The sequence below is a fragment of the Procambarus clarkii genome, chromosome 43 (genome assembly GCF_040958095.1).
Source record: "Procambarus clarkii isolate CNS0578487 chromosome 43, FALCON_Pclarkii_2.0, whole genome shotgun sequence".
Classification (NCBI taxonomy): Eukaryota; Metazoa; Arthropoda; class Malacostraca; order Decapoda; family Cambaridae; genus Procambarus; species Procambarus clarkii.
The window spans coordinates 24,281,820-24,297,873 of NC_091192.1; the positions used below are offsets into that span (position 1 = coordinate 24,281,820).

Sequence of the window (16,054 nt, forward strand, 5' to 3'; positions counted from 1 at the left end):
AAAAGAAGTTCCGCACCAACCGGGCTGTGGTGGGTATGTGGGCCTGCGGGCCGCTCCAAGCAACAGCCTGGTGGACCAAACTGTCACAAGTCAAGCCTGGCCTCGGGCCGGGCTTGGGGAGTAGCAGAACTCCCAGAACCCCATCAACCAGGTATCAACCAGGTATCAACCAGGTATCAACCAGCTACTTGACCACTACGACAATATCACTGAGGCATTACAAGAAAAAAATGCAGATGTGGTATACACACAAAGCTGGAGAAATTGCTGACCTGGAGAGCGTGCAGAGATCCTTTACAACTAGAATCCACTCAGTAAAACATCTAAACTATTGGGACCGACTAAAGAGCCTAAATCTGTACTCCCTTGAGCGCAGGCGGGAGGGATACATAATAATTTACACGTGGAAAATAATTGAGGGGCTGGTCCCAAACCTGCACACAGAAATAGCATCACATGAGACCAGAAGACATGGCAGGATGTGCAGAATACCCCCGTTGTAGAGCAGAGGTGCAACAGGTACTCTGAGAGAGAACTATCAACATCAGAGGCCCGAGACTGTTCAACACGCTTCCGCTACACATAAGGGGCATAACTGGCCGACCCCTCACAGTGTTCAAGAGAGAACTGGATAAACACCTCCAAAGGATACCTGATCAACCAGGCTGTGACTCATACGTCAGGCTGCGAGCAGCCGCGTCTAACAGCCTGGTTGATCAGTCCAGCAGCCAGGAGGCCTGGTGGAGGACCGGGCCGCGGGGACGCCAAGTCCCGGAACCATCGTAAGGTAACCGCACGGTAACCTCCACTAATAAAGAGTCGTGATCCACCGCTAAAAAAAAAACAGAGAGAAAGATTCAACACGGGCGTACACCGCATACTTGTGAGGAAGCGCAGGCGCGCACACACGCGCCACCCTGAGGCCATGCACGCTTGCAAGAGCTGACAGACATGCAAGCATACATGCACATGCACACTGTGCGCTCATGTACACCGTGCGTTCATGCACACTGTGTACAAATGTGTCCGCACGGGTCCACACTCACGTAAACACAAGCATGTGCGTGCATGCCAAATTGTACTGTCGTAGTTGTATGTGCGGGGGATAAGCCACGGCCCTTGGGTCCCATCTCTATGTCATTAATCAGCTGGTGTGTAGGTTCCAGAGCCTCGGGCCCATGCTTGATATATTCAGACTCCGAGCATCTACGTCTAGCAGCAGCCCGCCCTCCAAACATAGACCCAAAAGTGATTCCATCCACCCGCCAAACCCCAGCTGTTTATGAATGAAAAACGGTTTACACACGACTCACAACTGATGACGTTCGAACATATCCGGAACAAGTGCTTCACTGACGAATTCTGTTCGAACCACAACGCTATAAATGCTTCACCCACGTACTACAAATACAAATAATCGCCAACAGAACCTAAACACCTAACCTAACCTAACCTATGCCTATATATGCACAATATGCTAATATATTATAATATTAATTTATACTTGAGAAGATTCCCGTTTTGAATGAACAGCATATTAAAATTTCTGAATGCGTCTGTGGGGTCGACCGCTGGATGTAATGGACTTGAGTCGAGGACGGGTTGTTGAGAGAGAGCGGGCTGGGAGACAAATAAGGGCGAAGAGGTAGAATAGCTTATTGAGTTCGGGTGCATGGGGGCAATTGTGTAAAACTCTGGATAGTGTCTCAGAGAGGCTGCAGGATCCGTGTGAGGTCAGTTGAACTCCCGGTTGCAATTCTTTTACCATGTTGTAGCACAGTCGATTAAGGCGCGTCTGGGATCCTCTCGGACGTAACTTCGAACCCTCATCATGGCCCTTGTGGATTTGTTCATTTGATGCATCACGTTGTTGTGATTTCTGTGTGTAAAATATATATATATATATATATATATATATATATATATATATATATATATATATATATATATATATATATATATATATATATATATATATATATATATATATGGTTGTACTCACTCACAATGGTTGTACTCTTCAAGTCACTTGTGCTGTCCCGTCTCGAGTACTGCTCAGTACTCACTTCCCCCTTCAGAGCAGGAGAGATTGCTGAAATAGAGGGAATACAGAGAACATATACGGCACGCATAGACGAGATAAAACACCTAAATTATTGGGATCGTCTCAAAGCTCTCCAAATGTACTCTCTAGAAAGGAGACGAGAGAGATACCAAATAATATACACCTGGAAAATACTGGAGGGTCAGGTCCCAAATCTACACAGTAAAATAACAACGTACTGGAGTGAACGATATGGAAGAAAATGCAAGATTGAACCTGTGAAGAGCAGAGGTGTCATAGGCGCAATCAGAGAGCACTGTATAAACATCAGGGGTCCGCGGTTGTTCAACGTCCTCCCAGCGAGCATAAGAAATATTGCCGGAACAACCGTGGACATCTTCAAGAGAAAACTGGACGGTTTTCTAAGAGAAGTTCCGGATCAGCCGGGCTGTGGTGGGTACGTGGCCCTGCGGGCCGCTCCAAGCAACAGCCTGGTGGACCAAACTCTCACAAGTCGAGCCTGGCCTCGGGCCGGGCTTGGGGAGTAGAAGAACTCCCAGAACCCCATCAACCAGGTATCAACCAGGTATATATATATATATATATATATATATATATATATATATAACTAGTAAGGGTGAAGCAGGTGTATCGTTATGAGTTACACAAGAAAGTTTAGCTTAAATTAAGAAGTGTAGAGGGAGGGAGGACCGCGACAGTGGCCGTGATGGAAGGTTATCGGGGAAGTAATAGCCACAAAAATTATGGCTCAGGACATTCTTGCCAGGCTCCAGGCTCCTGACATCATCCTCGCCCCGGTATAAATACATTCCCAAATACTTTGGAACCTATTTCACATTGTTCCCATTTGTTGCTCTTTTTATGTACTGAACTATCTTGAGTCTTGAGATGATTTCGGGGCTTTTTAGTGTCCCCGCGGCCCGGTCCTCGACCTGGCCTCCACCCCCAGGAAGCAGCCCGTGACAGCTGACTAACTCCCAGGTACCTATTTTACTGCTAGGTAACAGGGGCATAGGGTGAAAGAAACTCTGCCCATTGTTTCTCGCCGGCGCCTGGGATCGAACCCAAGACCACAGGATCACAAGTCCAGCGTGCTGTCCGCTCGGCCGACCGACTATAATTACTTGTATCAAAGTCAATTTAACCTCGAACGAGCCCACTCCAAGCAAGAGCCAAGCAAGGTCTACCCTAGGAAGCCTGGTGTGTTAACCTCAAGTCTATGTTGTTGTTTAAGATTCGCTACTTGGAACAAAAAGTTCCAAAGTAGCACAGGCTATGGTGAGCCCGTTGTGGACTTACCTGGCACAGGAGCGGGGCTTTAACTTTTGTGCCTAAAGTCTAGTAACTTGGGTAAATATAGATACCTTGGCTGGAGTACACACACAGATCACAATAACGTGATGCATCAATGAATAAATCCACAAGGGCCGTGACGAGGATTCGAACCTACGTCTGTGAGCATCCCAGACGCTGCCTTAATCGACTGAGCTACGACATGGTAAAACCATGTCTCTTTTATCATGTCGTAGCTCAGTCGATTAAGGCAGCGTCTGGGATGCTCACAGACGTAGGTTCGAATCCTCGTCACGGCCCTTGTGGATTTGTACCTTGGTTGGATGTAACGTGATAGTCACGTACAGCAGATAGTCTGACAACATACTATCGACATATTTATCACGAGTCCAGGCCGGGCTCCGGGAGTTGAAGAACTTCCAGAACCCTCTCCAGGTATGGCTCCATATGCTCCAGGTATGGCTCCATATGCTCCAGGAATGGCTCCATATGCTCCAGGTATGGCTCTATATGCTCCAGGTATGGCTCCATATGCTCCAGGTATGACATGATTCTCCCAAGTCATTTACATTGCTTCCTCTTTCAATAGTGTGGTGTGACAGCGTTTTATATATGGTTTCCGTTTTGACATTTTCGTTTTTCCCATACCACAGAAGTTCCAGGTACTGTACTATGGGAAAAGCGAAAATTCGCAAACGGAAATCACATACAAAACGCAGTCCAGTAGAAGGAAAAATTAATGTATAAGACTTGGAAGTAATCATGTCGGAAGACCTTACTGCTAAAGAACATGATAAAGTAGCTATTACAACTGCAAGAATAGGTTGGATAACAAGAACTTTACAAACAAGAGATGCCATACCTATGATGATAGTTTTTAAGACACTAGTGCTCTCTAGGGTGGAATATTTTTGCACACTAACAGCCCCATTCCGCACACTAAGGGAGCCGGTCGGCCGAGCGGACAGCACACTGGACTTGTGATCCTGTGGTCCTGGGTTCAATCCCAGGCGCCGGCGAGAAACAATGGGCAAAGTTTCTTTCACCCTATGCCCCTGTTACCTAGCAGTAAAATAGGTACCTGGGTGTTAGTCAGCTGTCACGGGCTGCTTCCTGGGGGTGGAGGCCTGGTCGAGAACCGGGCCGCGGGGACACTAAAGCCCCGAAACCATCTCAAGATAACCTCAAGATAACCATTCAGAGCTGGAGAAACTGCTGACCTGGAGAACGTGCAAAGATATTTTACTGCTAGAATCTATTCATTAACTCTAAAATTTTGGGAGCAATTAAAATGTTAAAAATCTATTCTATAGGATATATTCTAATCTATTCTATTCTATAATCTATTCTATATTCTAGAAAGGATTTGGGTGTACTCATGTCGGAAGACCTTACCTTTAAAGAACACAATAAAGTAGCCGTCACAACTGCAAGAAAAATGACAGGTTGGATAACAAGAACCTTTCACACTAGAGATGCTATACCGATAATGATACTTTTCAAAACGCTTGTGCTCTCTAGAGTGGAGTACTGCTGCACAATGACAGCCCCTTTCAAAGCTGGAGAAATTGCTGACCTGGAGAGCGTGCAGAGATCCTTTACTGCTAGAATCCACTCAGTAAAACATCTAAATTACTGGGACCGACTAAAGAGCCTAAATCTGTACTCCCTTGAGCGCAGGCGGGAGAGATACATAATAATTAACACGTGGAAAATAGTAGAGGGGCTGGTCCCAAACCTGCACACAGAAATAACACCACATGAGACCAGAAGACATGGCAGGATGTGCAGAATACCCCCGTTGAAGAGCAGAGGCGCAACAGGTACTCTGAGAGAGAACTATCAACATCAGAGGCCCGAGACTGTTCAACACGCTTCCACTACACATAAGGGGCATAACTGGCCGACCCCCTCAACAGCCTGGTTGACCAGACCATCAGCCAGGAGACCTGGTCGGGACCCGGGCTGCTGAGACGTTGAACTCTCGGAACCCCCGCACGGTAAAGTATGGAAGAGGTAGAGGTCTTGTAAGTGGACGTGTAAGATGCTCGATGATTCCCGGCCCCAGGGCAAGGATTCCCACAACCACTTACGAAGTCTGTGCATCTTTCAACAATCATGGCGACTTTATTTACATTTATTAAACAGTTTACGAGCTTGAGAACGTCACAACACAAGGTTATTACTGTTTTAGACAACCTCGTAGCGCTTCGGAGCTCATAAACTCTTTAATAAATGTAAACAAACCGGCCATAATTGTTGAGAGATGTACAGGTTCTGTAAGTGGCTGCGTAAATACTTTGTGAATCCTGTGGCAGGTCACCACTCCTATCTTATTCCAGGGTCATCGTGGTCGTACACAGACACGCGTGGTAGAGGTGCACGCACATGTACGGCTAATGTAGTTACGTACGCAAGCGCACGTGCATACACGTGTACACGCATAGACGGAACAACTAGGCGAGTACAGTTAGACTGAGTCAGTTCGTGTGGGTGAAAAATATGAGGATGATACAGTAGAGTAAATAAGGTGTGATGGAGCAGCTGGGAGCGGCGGGTAGCGTGAGGCGCCGGACTCTTGAGGTTATCTGGAGATGATTTCGGGGCTTTAGTGTCCCCGCGGCCCGGTCCTCGACCAGGCCTCCATCCCCAGGAAGCAGCCCGTGACAGCTGACTAACACCCAGGTACCTATTTTACTGCTAGGTAACAGGGGCATAGGGTGAAAGAAACTCTGCCCATTGTTTCTCGCCGGTGCCTGAGATCGAACCCAGGACCACAGGATCACAAGTCCCGCGTGCTGACCGCTCGGCCGACCGACTCCCTGAGAAGGGTTATTCAGTAAATTCAATTTTAATAATAAAAGGATTGACTGGGAGGAAATAAACGGAACTTACAAACATTCAGTGGGTAACTGTTCTAAGTAATAAATGTCCTACACAAGGAATATAAAAACTGACTTCTGAAGCATATAAAGTCTGTCTGAAACATGTTCCTTTGAGGAAAGCCTAAAAGAGGTCCAACGTAGAAAGAGAACGCAGACTAAGAGATCAAGCAGACGACACTACAAAAGAAGAAAATAATAACGGAAATGCTTGAGCAGACACGACTTTCCCTATAAAGAAGGAATAATTTAAACAGGGAGATTGAAGAAATCGAGCAGCGACTGAAACACTCATATCAGACTGAAGAAAGGCAACTAGAATAGAAAGCAATTCAAGAAATAAAGGAAAACCCAAAATATTTCTTCACATATGCGAAATCAAAAGCAAAAACCACTGCCAGTATTGGACCTATTCGTATTAGTGAAGGTTCATACAGTTATGATGAGAAAGAAATTAGTGAAATCCTAAAAAAAAAACAGTATATGGACACGTTAGTTCTCATAAACAACATTATCTAACCTTGATGTACAAGATCCTTACTTGTTGCAGACCTACATATCTATCAGAGCCCGGTTGGCGCGGCACTTCCTGCAGGAACGTGTCCTCGGGGCTTCCCGAAACAAAAGGAAATATTATTTTCAAGGGAAATGATTGTTCGTAGAGAGGCGCGACGGGTGTTACCCAGCACTAGGAAATCTTGGCTGGCTTGTGACCAGTTGTTCATGATGAGAGTGGATGAAGTGTTTGCGACTCTCCAGGTCGGGCCGGGCTCGGGGCAGTAGAAGAACTCCCAGAACCCCACCAAGCAGATAAAGCAGGACCCGACGCCGACAGGTTTGAAGGTGTAATGACTGAATATTATTCACTACACATAAGGGGCATAACTGGCCGACCCCTCACAGTGTTCAAGAGAGAATTCGATAAACACCTCCAAAAGATACCTGATCAATCAGGCTGTGACTCATACGTCAGGCTGCGAGCAGCCGCGTCCAACAGCCTGGTTGATTTGCAGCGGGGGCTTAGCGTCCCCGCGGCCGGTCGTCGACTAGGCCTCCTCGTTGCTGGACTGATCAACCAGGCTGTTGGACGCAGCTGCTCGCAGCCTGACGTATGAGTCACAGCCTGGTTGATCAGGTATCTTTTGGAGGTGTTTATCGAATTCTCTCTTGAACACTGTGAGGGGTCGGCCCCGGTCCCCTCTCCCCTCCCCCCCCCTCCTGGTCCCCTCCACAACCATCACCTCTCCTCCCCCCCCCACTCATTACCATCCATGGTTGTTCAACCAGAAAGATATTTAAGCTCAAATTCTCCGGCGTCGGCCAGAGTTTGAGAACTTTTATTTTTCTCTGAAGTTTCCTATATACTTGTTCCCAAGATTTTGTTTGATCATTTTGTGAAAGTTTTTATGTATTTTTAACTCTTTTTTTTCACTTGAGTTGTGCATATCATTGCCTGTTAATGATTAATGTCGGCGGGAAATACATTGTGAATGTGGTTAAATGTGCCACATTTACATTATTCATGACATGCTAAGACAGGGGTTTTATTTTTTATTTAATTTTTTTTAACCTTTCCGCGAGGAGTTTAGGGCCGGGACGGATGCACTTTTAACCTCATGTATTGTGTGTGATTTTTTAATTACGCTCAAATATAAAATGTTAAGTTTTGTGAGGATGGAAATGCTTTGATGTATAATTAATGGGAGGGAGAAAAGATTGGTTTAGAGTGAGGGGCTTCTCTTGCAGGTGAAGGAGTTGTTGAATATTGTAGTGCAGTGGTTGTTTCTCTACCACACACGTGGCCACACATTTACAATGCTAACCAGCATATATACATTTTCTTGTGTCCTCCGTGGACAGGGTGAGAGATGTGTTGAACATATAGTTCAAGGGTTTATTGAACACTCAACCACAGAAGGTGTTAGCTGTAGTGTAGTGTGAGGCTTAGTGTGCGGGTACCAGGTGGCCCGGGCCACGCTACCCGCCTCCACTCACACACACCACTTACCTCTCCACTGTAGAGTCCACTTAGTTCACTTACGCCTCCACAGTAGAGTCCACTTACTCCACTTACGTCTCCACTGTAGAGTCCACTTACTCCACTTACGTCTCCACTGTAGAGTCCACTTACTCCACTTACGTCTCCACTGTAGAGTCCACTTACTCCACTTACGTCTCCACTGTAGAGTCCACTTAGGTCTCCACAGTAGAGTCCACTTAGTTCACTCACGTCTCCACTGTAGAGTCCACTTACGTCTCCACTGTAGAGTCCACTTACGTCTCCACTGTAGAGTCCACTTACGTCTCCACTGTAGAGTCCACTTACGTCTCCACTGTAGAGTCCGCTTACGTTTCCACTGTAGAGTCTACTTACATATCCACTGTAGAGTCCACTTAGTTCACTTACGTCTCCACTGTAGAGTCCACTTACGTCCCCACTGTAGAGTCCACTTACGTCTCCACTGTAGAGTCCACTTACGTCTCCACTGTAGAGTCTACTTACATCTCCACTGTAGAGTCCACTTACGTCTCCACTGTAGAGTCTACTTACATCTCCACTGTAGAGTCCACTTATTTTCACTTACGTCTCCACTGTAGAGTCCACTTACTCCACTTACGTCTCCACTGTAGAGTCCACTTAGGTCTCCACAGTAGAGTCCACTTATTTCACTTACGTCTCCACTGTAGAGTCCACTTACGTCTCCACTGTAGAGTCCACTTACGTCTCCACTGTAGAGTCCACTTACGTCTCCACTGTAGAGTCCACTTACGTCTCCACTGTAGAGTCCACTTACGTCTCCACTGTAGAGTCCACTTAGCTCACTTACGTCTCCACTGTAGAGTCCACTTACGTCTCCACTGTAGAGTCCACTTAGCTCACTTACGTCTCCACTGTAGAGTCCACTTACGTCTCCACTGTAGAGTCCACTTACGTCTCCACTGTAGAGTCCACTTACGTCTCCACTGTAGAGTCCACTTACGTCTCCACTGTAGAGTCCACTTAGTTCACTTACGTTTCCACTGTAGAGTCCACTTACGTCTCCACTGTAGAGTCCACTTACATCTCCACTGTAGAGTCCACTTATTTCACTTACGTCTCCACTGTAGAGTCCACTTACGTCTCCACTGTAGAGTCCACTTACATCTCCACTGTAGAGTCCACTTATTTCACTTACGTCTCCACTGTAGAGTCCACTTACGTCTCCACTGTAGAGTCCACTTACGTCTCCACTGTAGAGTCCTCTTACGTCTCCACTGTAGAGTCCACTTACGTCTCCACTGTAGAGTCCACTTACGTCTCCACTGTAGAGTCCACTTACGTCTCCACTGTAGAGTCCTCTTACGTCTCCACTGTAGAGTCCACTTACGTCTCCACTGTAGAGTCCACTTAGTTCACTTACGTCTCCACTGTAGAGTCCACTTACGTCTCCACTGTAGAGTCCACTTACGTTTCCACTGTAGAGTCCACTTACGTCTCCACTGTAGAGTCCACTTACATCTCCACTGTAGAGTCCACTTATTTCACTTACGTCTCCACTGTAGAGTCCACTTACGTCTCCACTGTAGAGTCCACTTACATCTCCACTGTAGAGTCCACTTATTTTACTTACGTCTCCACTGTAGAGTCCACTTACGTCTCCACTGTAGAGTCCACTTACGTCTCCACTGTAGAGTCCACTTACGTCTCCACTGTAGAGTCCTCTTACGTCTCCACTGTAGAGTCCACTTACGTCTCCACTGTAGAGTCCACTTACGTCTCCACTGTAGAGTCCACTTACGTTTCCACTGTAGAGTCCACTTACGTCTCCACTGTAGAGTCCACTTACATCTCCACTGTAGAGTCCACTTATTTCACTTACGTCTCCACTGTAGAGTCCACTTACGTCTCCACTGTAGAGTCCACTTACATCTCCACTGTAGAGTCCACTTATTTCACTTACGTCTCCACTGTAGAGTCCACTTACGTCTCCACTGTAGAGTCCACTTACGTCTCCACTGTAGAGTCCACTTACGTCTCCACTGTAGAGTCCTCTTACGTCTCCACTGTAGAGTCCACTTACGTCTCCACTGTAGAGTCCACTTACGTCTCCACTGTAGAGTCCACTTACGTCTCCACTGTAGAGTCCACTTAGCACACTTACGTCTCCACTGTAGAGTCCACTTACGTCTCCACTGTAGAGTCCTCTTACGTCTCCACTGTAGAGTCCACTTACGTCTCCACTGTAGAGTCCACTTACGTCTCCACTGTAGAGTCCACTTAGCTCACTTACGTCTCCACTGTAGAGTCCACTTACGTCTCCACCGTAGAATCCACTTAGTCCACTTACGTCTCCACCATAGAGTCCACTTACGTCTCCACCGTAGAATACACTTAGTCCACTTACGTCTCCTCTGTAGAGTCCACTTACTCCACTTAAGTCTCCACTATAGTGTCCACTTACGAGACCTGGTCGTCTGGTCACAATCGTGGTGGTGTGGCGGTATTTAGTGAACAGTTGACGACGTCGTCATCATCGACGTCAAAGTTGCTATCGTTATGGACGACCTCGTAACTCGTCGCAGCTCGTAAACTGCTTAGTAAATCCCGACTAGTGCGCCATGTCTAAGATGAAAGGTACAAATTTCGTAAGTGAACACGTAAGTGCTGGCTTTGTGACTCCCGCCCCTGTTTAGCACTAGCGAGGGAACATGCAATATGTGCTCTTTTACCCCATCAAAGTGTATCACCCAAAGTCTTCATAACAAAAACTTACCATCTTCTCACATGTACACTTGCGAGAAGCCCTCCTCGCAAGTGTACTGAATCCCCCTCATATCTCTATACAGATATACATATATCTGTATACAGATATACATATATCTATACAGATATACATATATCTATACAGGTATACATATATCTATACAGATATACATATATCTGAATACATATATCTGTATACAGATATACATATATCTGTATACAGATATGAGGGGATTCTGGTGCCTTATCAGTCAAATATTTTGTGTCCGGTTTTATCTTGCCCTTGTTAGGCCTCATTTCCTCTAGGCAGTTTTTTTGTCGTGGTGTTGAATGGATATAAATTCACCTGCATTGTAAATATATATATAAGGATCAACGGGTAGACAATAACTTGAGTTAAGATCTTTATTTTGATTATCAAGTAGGCAGGGTACGTTACCTTGATGGTGTTATGAAGATTTGTGGCCCCGCGGCCATCAGTCAGATATTAAGTCCAAGCGCCCGATTCACGAAAGCACTTACGCAAGCACTTACGAACGTGTACATCTTTCCTCAATCTTTGACGGTTTTGGTTACATTTATTAAACAGTTTACAAGCAGGAAAACTTCCCGTTCAACTGTTGTTATTGTTATAAACAGCCTCCTGGTGCTTCGGAGCTCATTAACTGGTTTAATAAATGGAAACAAAGCCGCCAAAGATTGAGAAAAGATGTACAGGTTCGTAAGTGCTTTCGTGAATCTGGCCCCAAGCGCAGTGAAAAGTTCTGTACCCCAGGGCACAGTCCTTGCACCACTGCTTTCTCTCACTCATATCAGATATAGACAAAAATACTCGCCACAGCTTCGTGTCATCCGTTGCAGATAATACAAAAATCAGCATTAAAATGACATCTGTGGAAGACACTGAAAAAACTATAAGTCTTCGATTGGGCAACGGAAAATAAAGTGATGTTTAATAATGAAAAGTTTCGCGTACTCAGGTATGGTGGAAACGAGGAACTTAAACGACATACTTTCTTAGTGCTGCTCTGTAAGGTTGTCTGTGAGTGGGGTCGGGTATGGTGTTTTTAGCGGTTTTCATTTTTATTTTTACATCTGTTATTTTGACAGATAAAGAAACAAAGTGTATAAACTAACGTTGTTAGCGTCCTAATGACCAATAGTCCACTCAACTTGATACGCCACTATATCATGTGTTTATGTTGACCAGACCACACTAGAAGTTGAAGGGACGACGACGTTTCGGTCCGTCCTGGACCATTCTCAAGTCGATTGTGAAGTCAACATACTTCAGCCACGTTATTGTGACTCATCGCCTGTCCATGTGTTTATCTTATCATACTACGTGTGTAAAGGAGGAAATGTATATGTTTATCTCTCACAATGTTTGGTAATATGTTTATTGTTTGTGATGTGTGTCTATGTATGTATTAACACGATGTACTGAACGGGGTGAGAATAGCTTGAGCTACCTCATCCCTTTGTGTGTATTTTACCTCAATAAACTTATTTCAATTTCAATGTGTTTATATTCTCCATAGTATTCCTCGATGAGCAACTTATTATATATTGAAATGTTCAGGAAGCATTTTTTTCGCCTGCTTCTCTTATCCTCATGGTTTGATGTGTGTTGTGTTTGGTGTGTTGTGTTGTGTATACTGCTGTGTTGTGTGTGTTGAGAGGCGCTCATAGTGCCCGGGGCGTCTCCCGCTCGCTGTCTCCGTCACAAGACAGTACTGGCTCTACCCGTTCCGGCACCACCCTTTGTACTCTTCCACCCCCCCCCCCCTCGTACCCTCCCCCTCTATCTCCCCCCCCCCATTCCTCCAGATCCCCCCTCCCCCTCTAGCTCCCCCCCATTCCTCCAGATCCCCCCTCCCCCCGTTTCCTCAAGCTACTCCGTTCCCGCAATCTCTCCCTCTTTCCTCAAGCTTCCCCAACCTCTCCATATTCCTACCCCCGCCCCCTCCTTCCTAAACTTGCCAGCCCAACTTCTTCATCTCTAACACAAGTTCTTCCCGACAACTTTTCCCCAAACTTTGGCCTTCGTGTGTCGCAACTCCAGGCACGCTCAGGTGGATTTGGATAGTGTGGAACGATGATGATTTCCTCCGCGATGTGAAGATAGGTTACCTGGAGGAATTCTTTGTGAGGTACTTGTACCCCCACTGTGTAATGCCTTTAGCTACTGTAACATGTATCAACTGTTGACCAGACCACACACTAGTAAGTGAAGGGACGACGACGCTTCGGTCCGTCCTGGACCATTCTCAAGTCGATTGTGAGACGTTCACAATCAACTTGATAATGGTTGATACCTGGTTGATGGGGTTCTTGGAGTTCTTCTACTCCCCAAGCCCGGCCCGAGGCCAGGCTCGACTTGTGAGAGTTTGGTCCACCAGGCTGTTGCTTGGAGCGGCCCGCAGGCCCACATACCCACCACAGCCCGGTCCAGGACGAACCGAAACGTCGTCCTCCCTGAACTTTTTAGTGTGTGGTTTGGTCAACATTTTTCAGCCACGTTATTGTGACTCCTCGTCTGCCTGTATCAACTGTAACACACCCCAGTGTATCCCCTACAGGTGTACAGTGTACACCTGTAGTTGGGTCCCTGTTGTTAATATGCATTGTAATCACTTGCCTTGAAATGATTCCGGGAATCAGTGACACCCCCCCCCCCCCCCGCGGCCAGGTGTTAAACCAGGCCTCCTGGTGGACCGACCTGACGTGGACACCACAGCCTAGTGGGTCATGCACACTTTGAAAGTGGGATTCAGTTTCGCTTCTAAAAGTTGTTAGTGTTCTGTTGGTAATGCCTTTTATGTTTAGAGGGAGGTTGTTGTATCTTAATGTTTAAATGTTTTTTTTAAGAAACGTTTAAAGAATTATCCTTAAGAAAATTTATTACACCTCTACTCTTCAACGGGGGTATTCTGCACATCCTGCCATGCCTCCTGGTCTCATGTGGTGTTATTTCTGTGTGCAGGTTTGGGACCAGCCCCTCTAATATTGTCCACGTGTAAATTATTATGTATCTCTCCCGCCTGCGCTCAAGGGAGTACAGATTTAGGCTCTTTAGTCGGTTCCAATAGTTTAGATGTTTTACTGTTTCTAGCAGTAAAGGATCTCTGCACGCTCTCCAGGTCAGCAATTTCTCCAGCTTGGAAAGGGGCTGTCATTGTGCAGCAGTACTCCACTCTAGAGACTAGCGCCTTGAAAAGTATCATCATCGGTATAGCATCTCTAGTGTGAAAAGTTCTTGTTATCCAACCTGTCATTTTTCTTGCAGTTGTGACGGCGACTTTATTGTGTTCTTTAAAGGTAAGGTCTTCCGACAGGAGTACATCCAAATCCTTTGCATTACTTTTTGGTTCTATTATTATGATTTGACTGTGTTTTGTACGTGGTCTCTGTTTTTATATTTTAATTTTTTCCGTAGCGCATGAGCTGGAACTTCTTCATTAAATACATATTATTTTCTGTAGCCCATTGAAAGACCTGATCTACATCTGATTAGAGGTTTGCCGTGTCCTCTATGTTGCCGACTCTCATAAAAATCCTAGTGTCATGTGCAAAGGATTATACAGTGCTATAGGTTGTGTCCTTGTCTATGTTACTTGGTCCAGTTACTTTTATGTCTCAAGAACTGTTGAAGATATGCAATTGAAGTTTGGAAAAGCAAGTTTTTGAGACTGAAGTCATTTCAAGTTTTCCATATAACCCCCCCCCCCCCCATGCACTGGCCTCAAGGTGTCATGTGCCTGGCTACCCTTGCCGCTACTGATCCCTGATTTATTGTGTGGGAAAGGGAAGGATGCTCAAATTTTCACCATCACCGCACCGTCTGGGACTCTGGAAGGATAAACCTTTAGTGGAGGACGCGCGGTGTCTCATGGGACTGTCATGTTTGGCATCCTGCCAGTGTGTCTTAGAGGTCAGGCGCTAGACGGATCTCCAGAGAGGAATCTGGAGTCATGTCTTGAAACACATGTAAAAGAACAATGTGTATCATCGTGGATACTTTGTGGTCATCACCATGGATAGTTAATATATTTTTTTTAGTGTAAGCCGACTTCATTTTAACTTTAGCGATGTCATTTCCGAATTCACTTATACACAGACAACTTTTTATCTTGAGATAAGAGGGAGCCGGCTACCAAGTGCCTAGCTGGACACACTTGAATCATTCTGAACTATCACTTCAAGTCATCTAGACATCTTTGCTGTCAAAGCCAGTGTCTCGTGGCACAAGTCAAGAAAAAGGCTATTTATCAACATTTCCATACCCGCGTAAATACATCAGCTGTCTCACCACTCGAGACTCAGAGCTGAACCTTCTTCCTACAAACATGTGGCACGAGAGGTTATCTTGAGATGATTTCGGGGCTTAGTGTCCCCGCGTCCCGGTCCTTGACCAGGCCTCCACCCCCAGGAAGCAGCCCGTGACAGCTGACTAACACCCAGGTACCTATTTTACTGCTAGGTAACAGGGGCATATGGTGCTCAAGCCCTGAGAGAGGTCAAGCTACGCAACACCACATATTTCAGTCTCCAAGCTTTTAATCAAGCCGTTCCTACCTCTTAAGAGGAACCCGTTAACTCCATCAATACGGTGAATGGATGTCCAATACCGCAGGCTGACCCAGAAGTGCTTGCCGAGAAGCGTAACTTGAGATCATCTTCACCACATTCCTGTGACGGGTAATATTATCACTTGCTCCCACCTTCCATCATGGGCCTTTACTGCTTACACACAGTACCTAGTGTACAATTGTGGTAACAGTTGCTGATACAGAGAGATCAAGTCTGGTCCTGTGTGTTCAGCATAGTGGTGTGTGGCGGCCCTCGGTGGCGGCCAAGTGACACGAGGGCCACTTGTGTTGTGTGCTGTACCAAGTGACAGTAAACATCATGTTGGCAGGAAGGTGTTAATACTTATGATGAGCCATCTTTATGATAGTGTTATTATTCTGTTGTTGTTATCATCTGTGTTCAGTGTTATTATTCTGTTGTTATCATCTGTGTTCAGTGTTATTATTCTGTTGTTATCATCTTTGTTCAGTGTTATTA

The 16,054-nt window shown here is 45.8% G+C and overlaps 1 protein-coding gene across 1 annotated transcript; it reads left to right on the forward strand.

The window, feature by feature from the left end:
* The first annotated feature begins 4,120 nt into the window (after window positions 1-4,120).
* On the forward strand, window positions 4,121-10,373 carry LOC123755646 (serine-rich adhesin for platelets-like). Its single transcript, XM_069340055.1, has 2 exons — window positions 4,121-4,181; window positions 9,655-10,373. The coding sequence occupies exons 1-2, from the start codon at window positions 4,121-4,123 to the stop codon at window positions 10,371-10,373; spliced, it is 780 nt and encodes a 259-aa protein (XP_069196156.1).
* The last annotated feature ends 5,681 nt before the right edge of the window (window positions 10,374-16,054 follow it).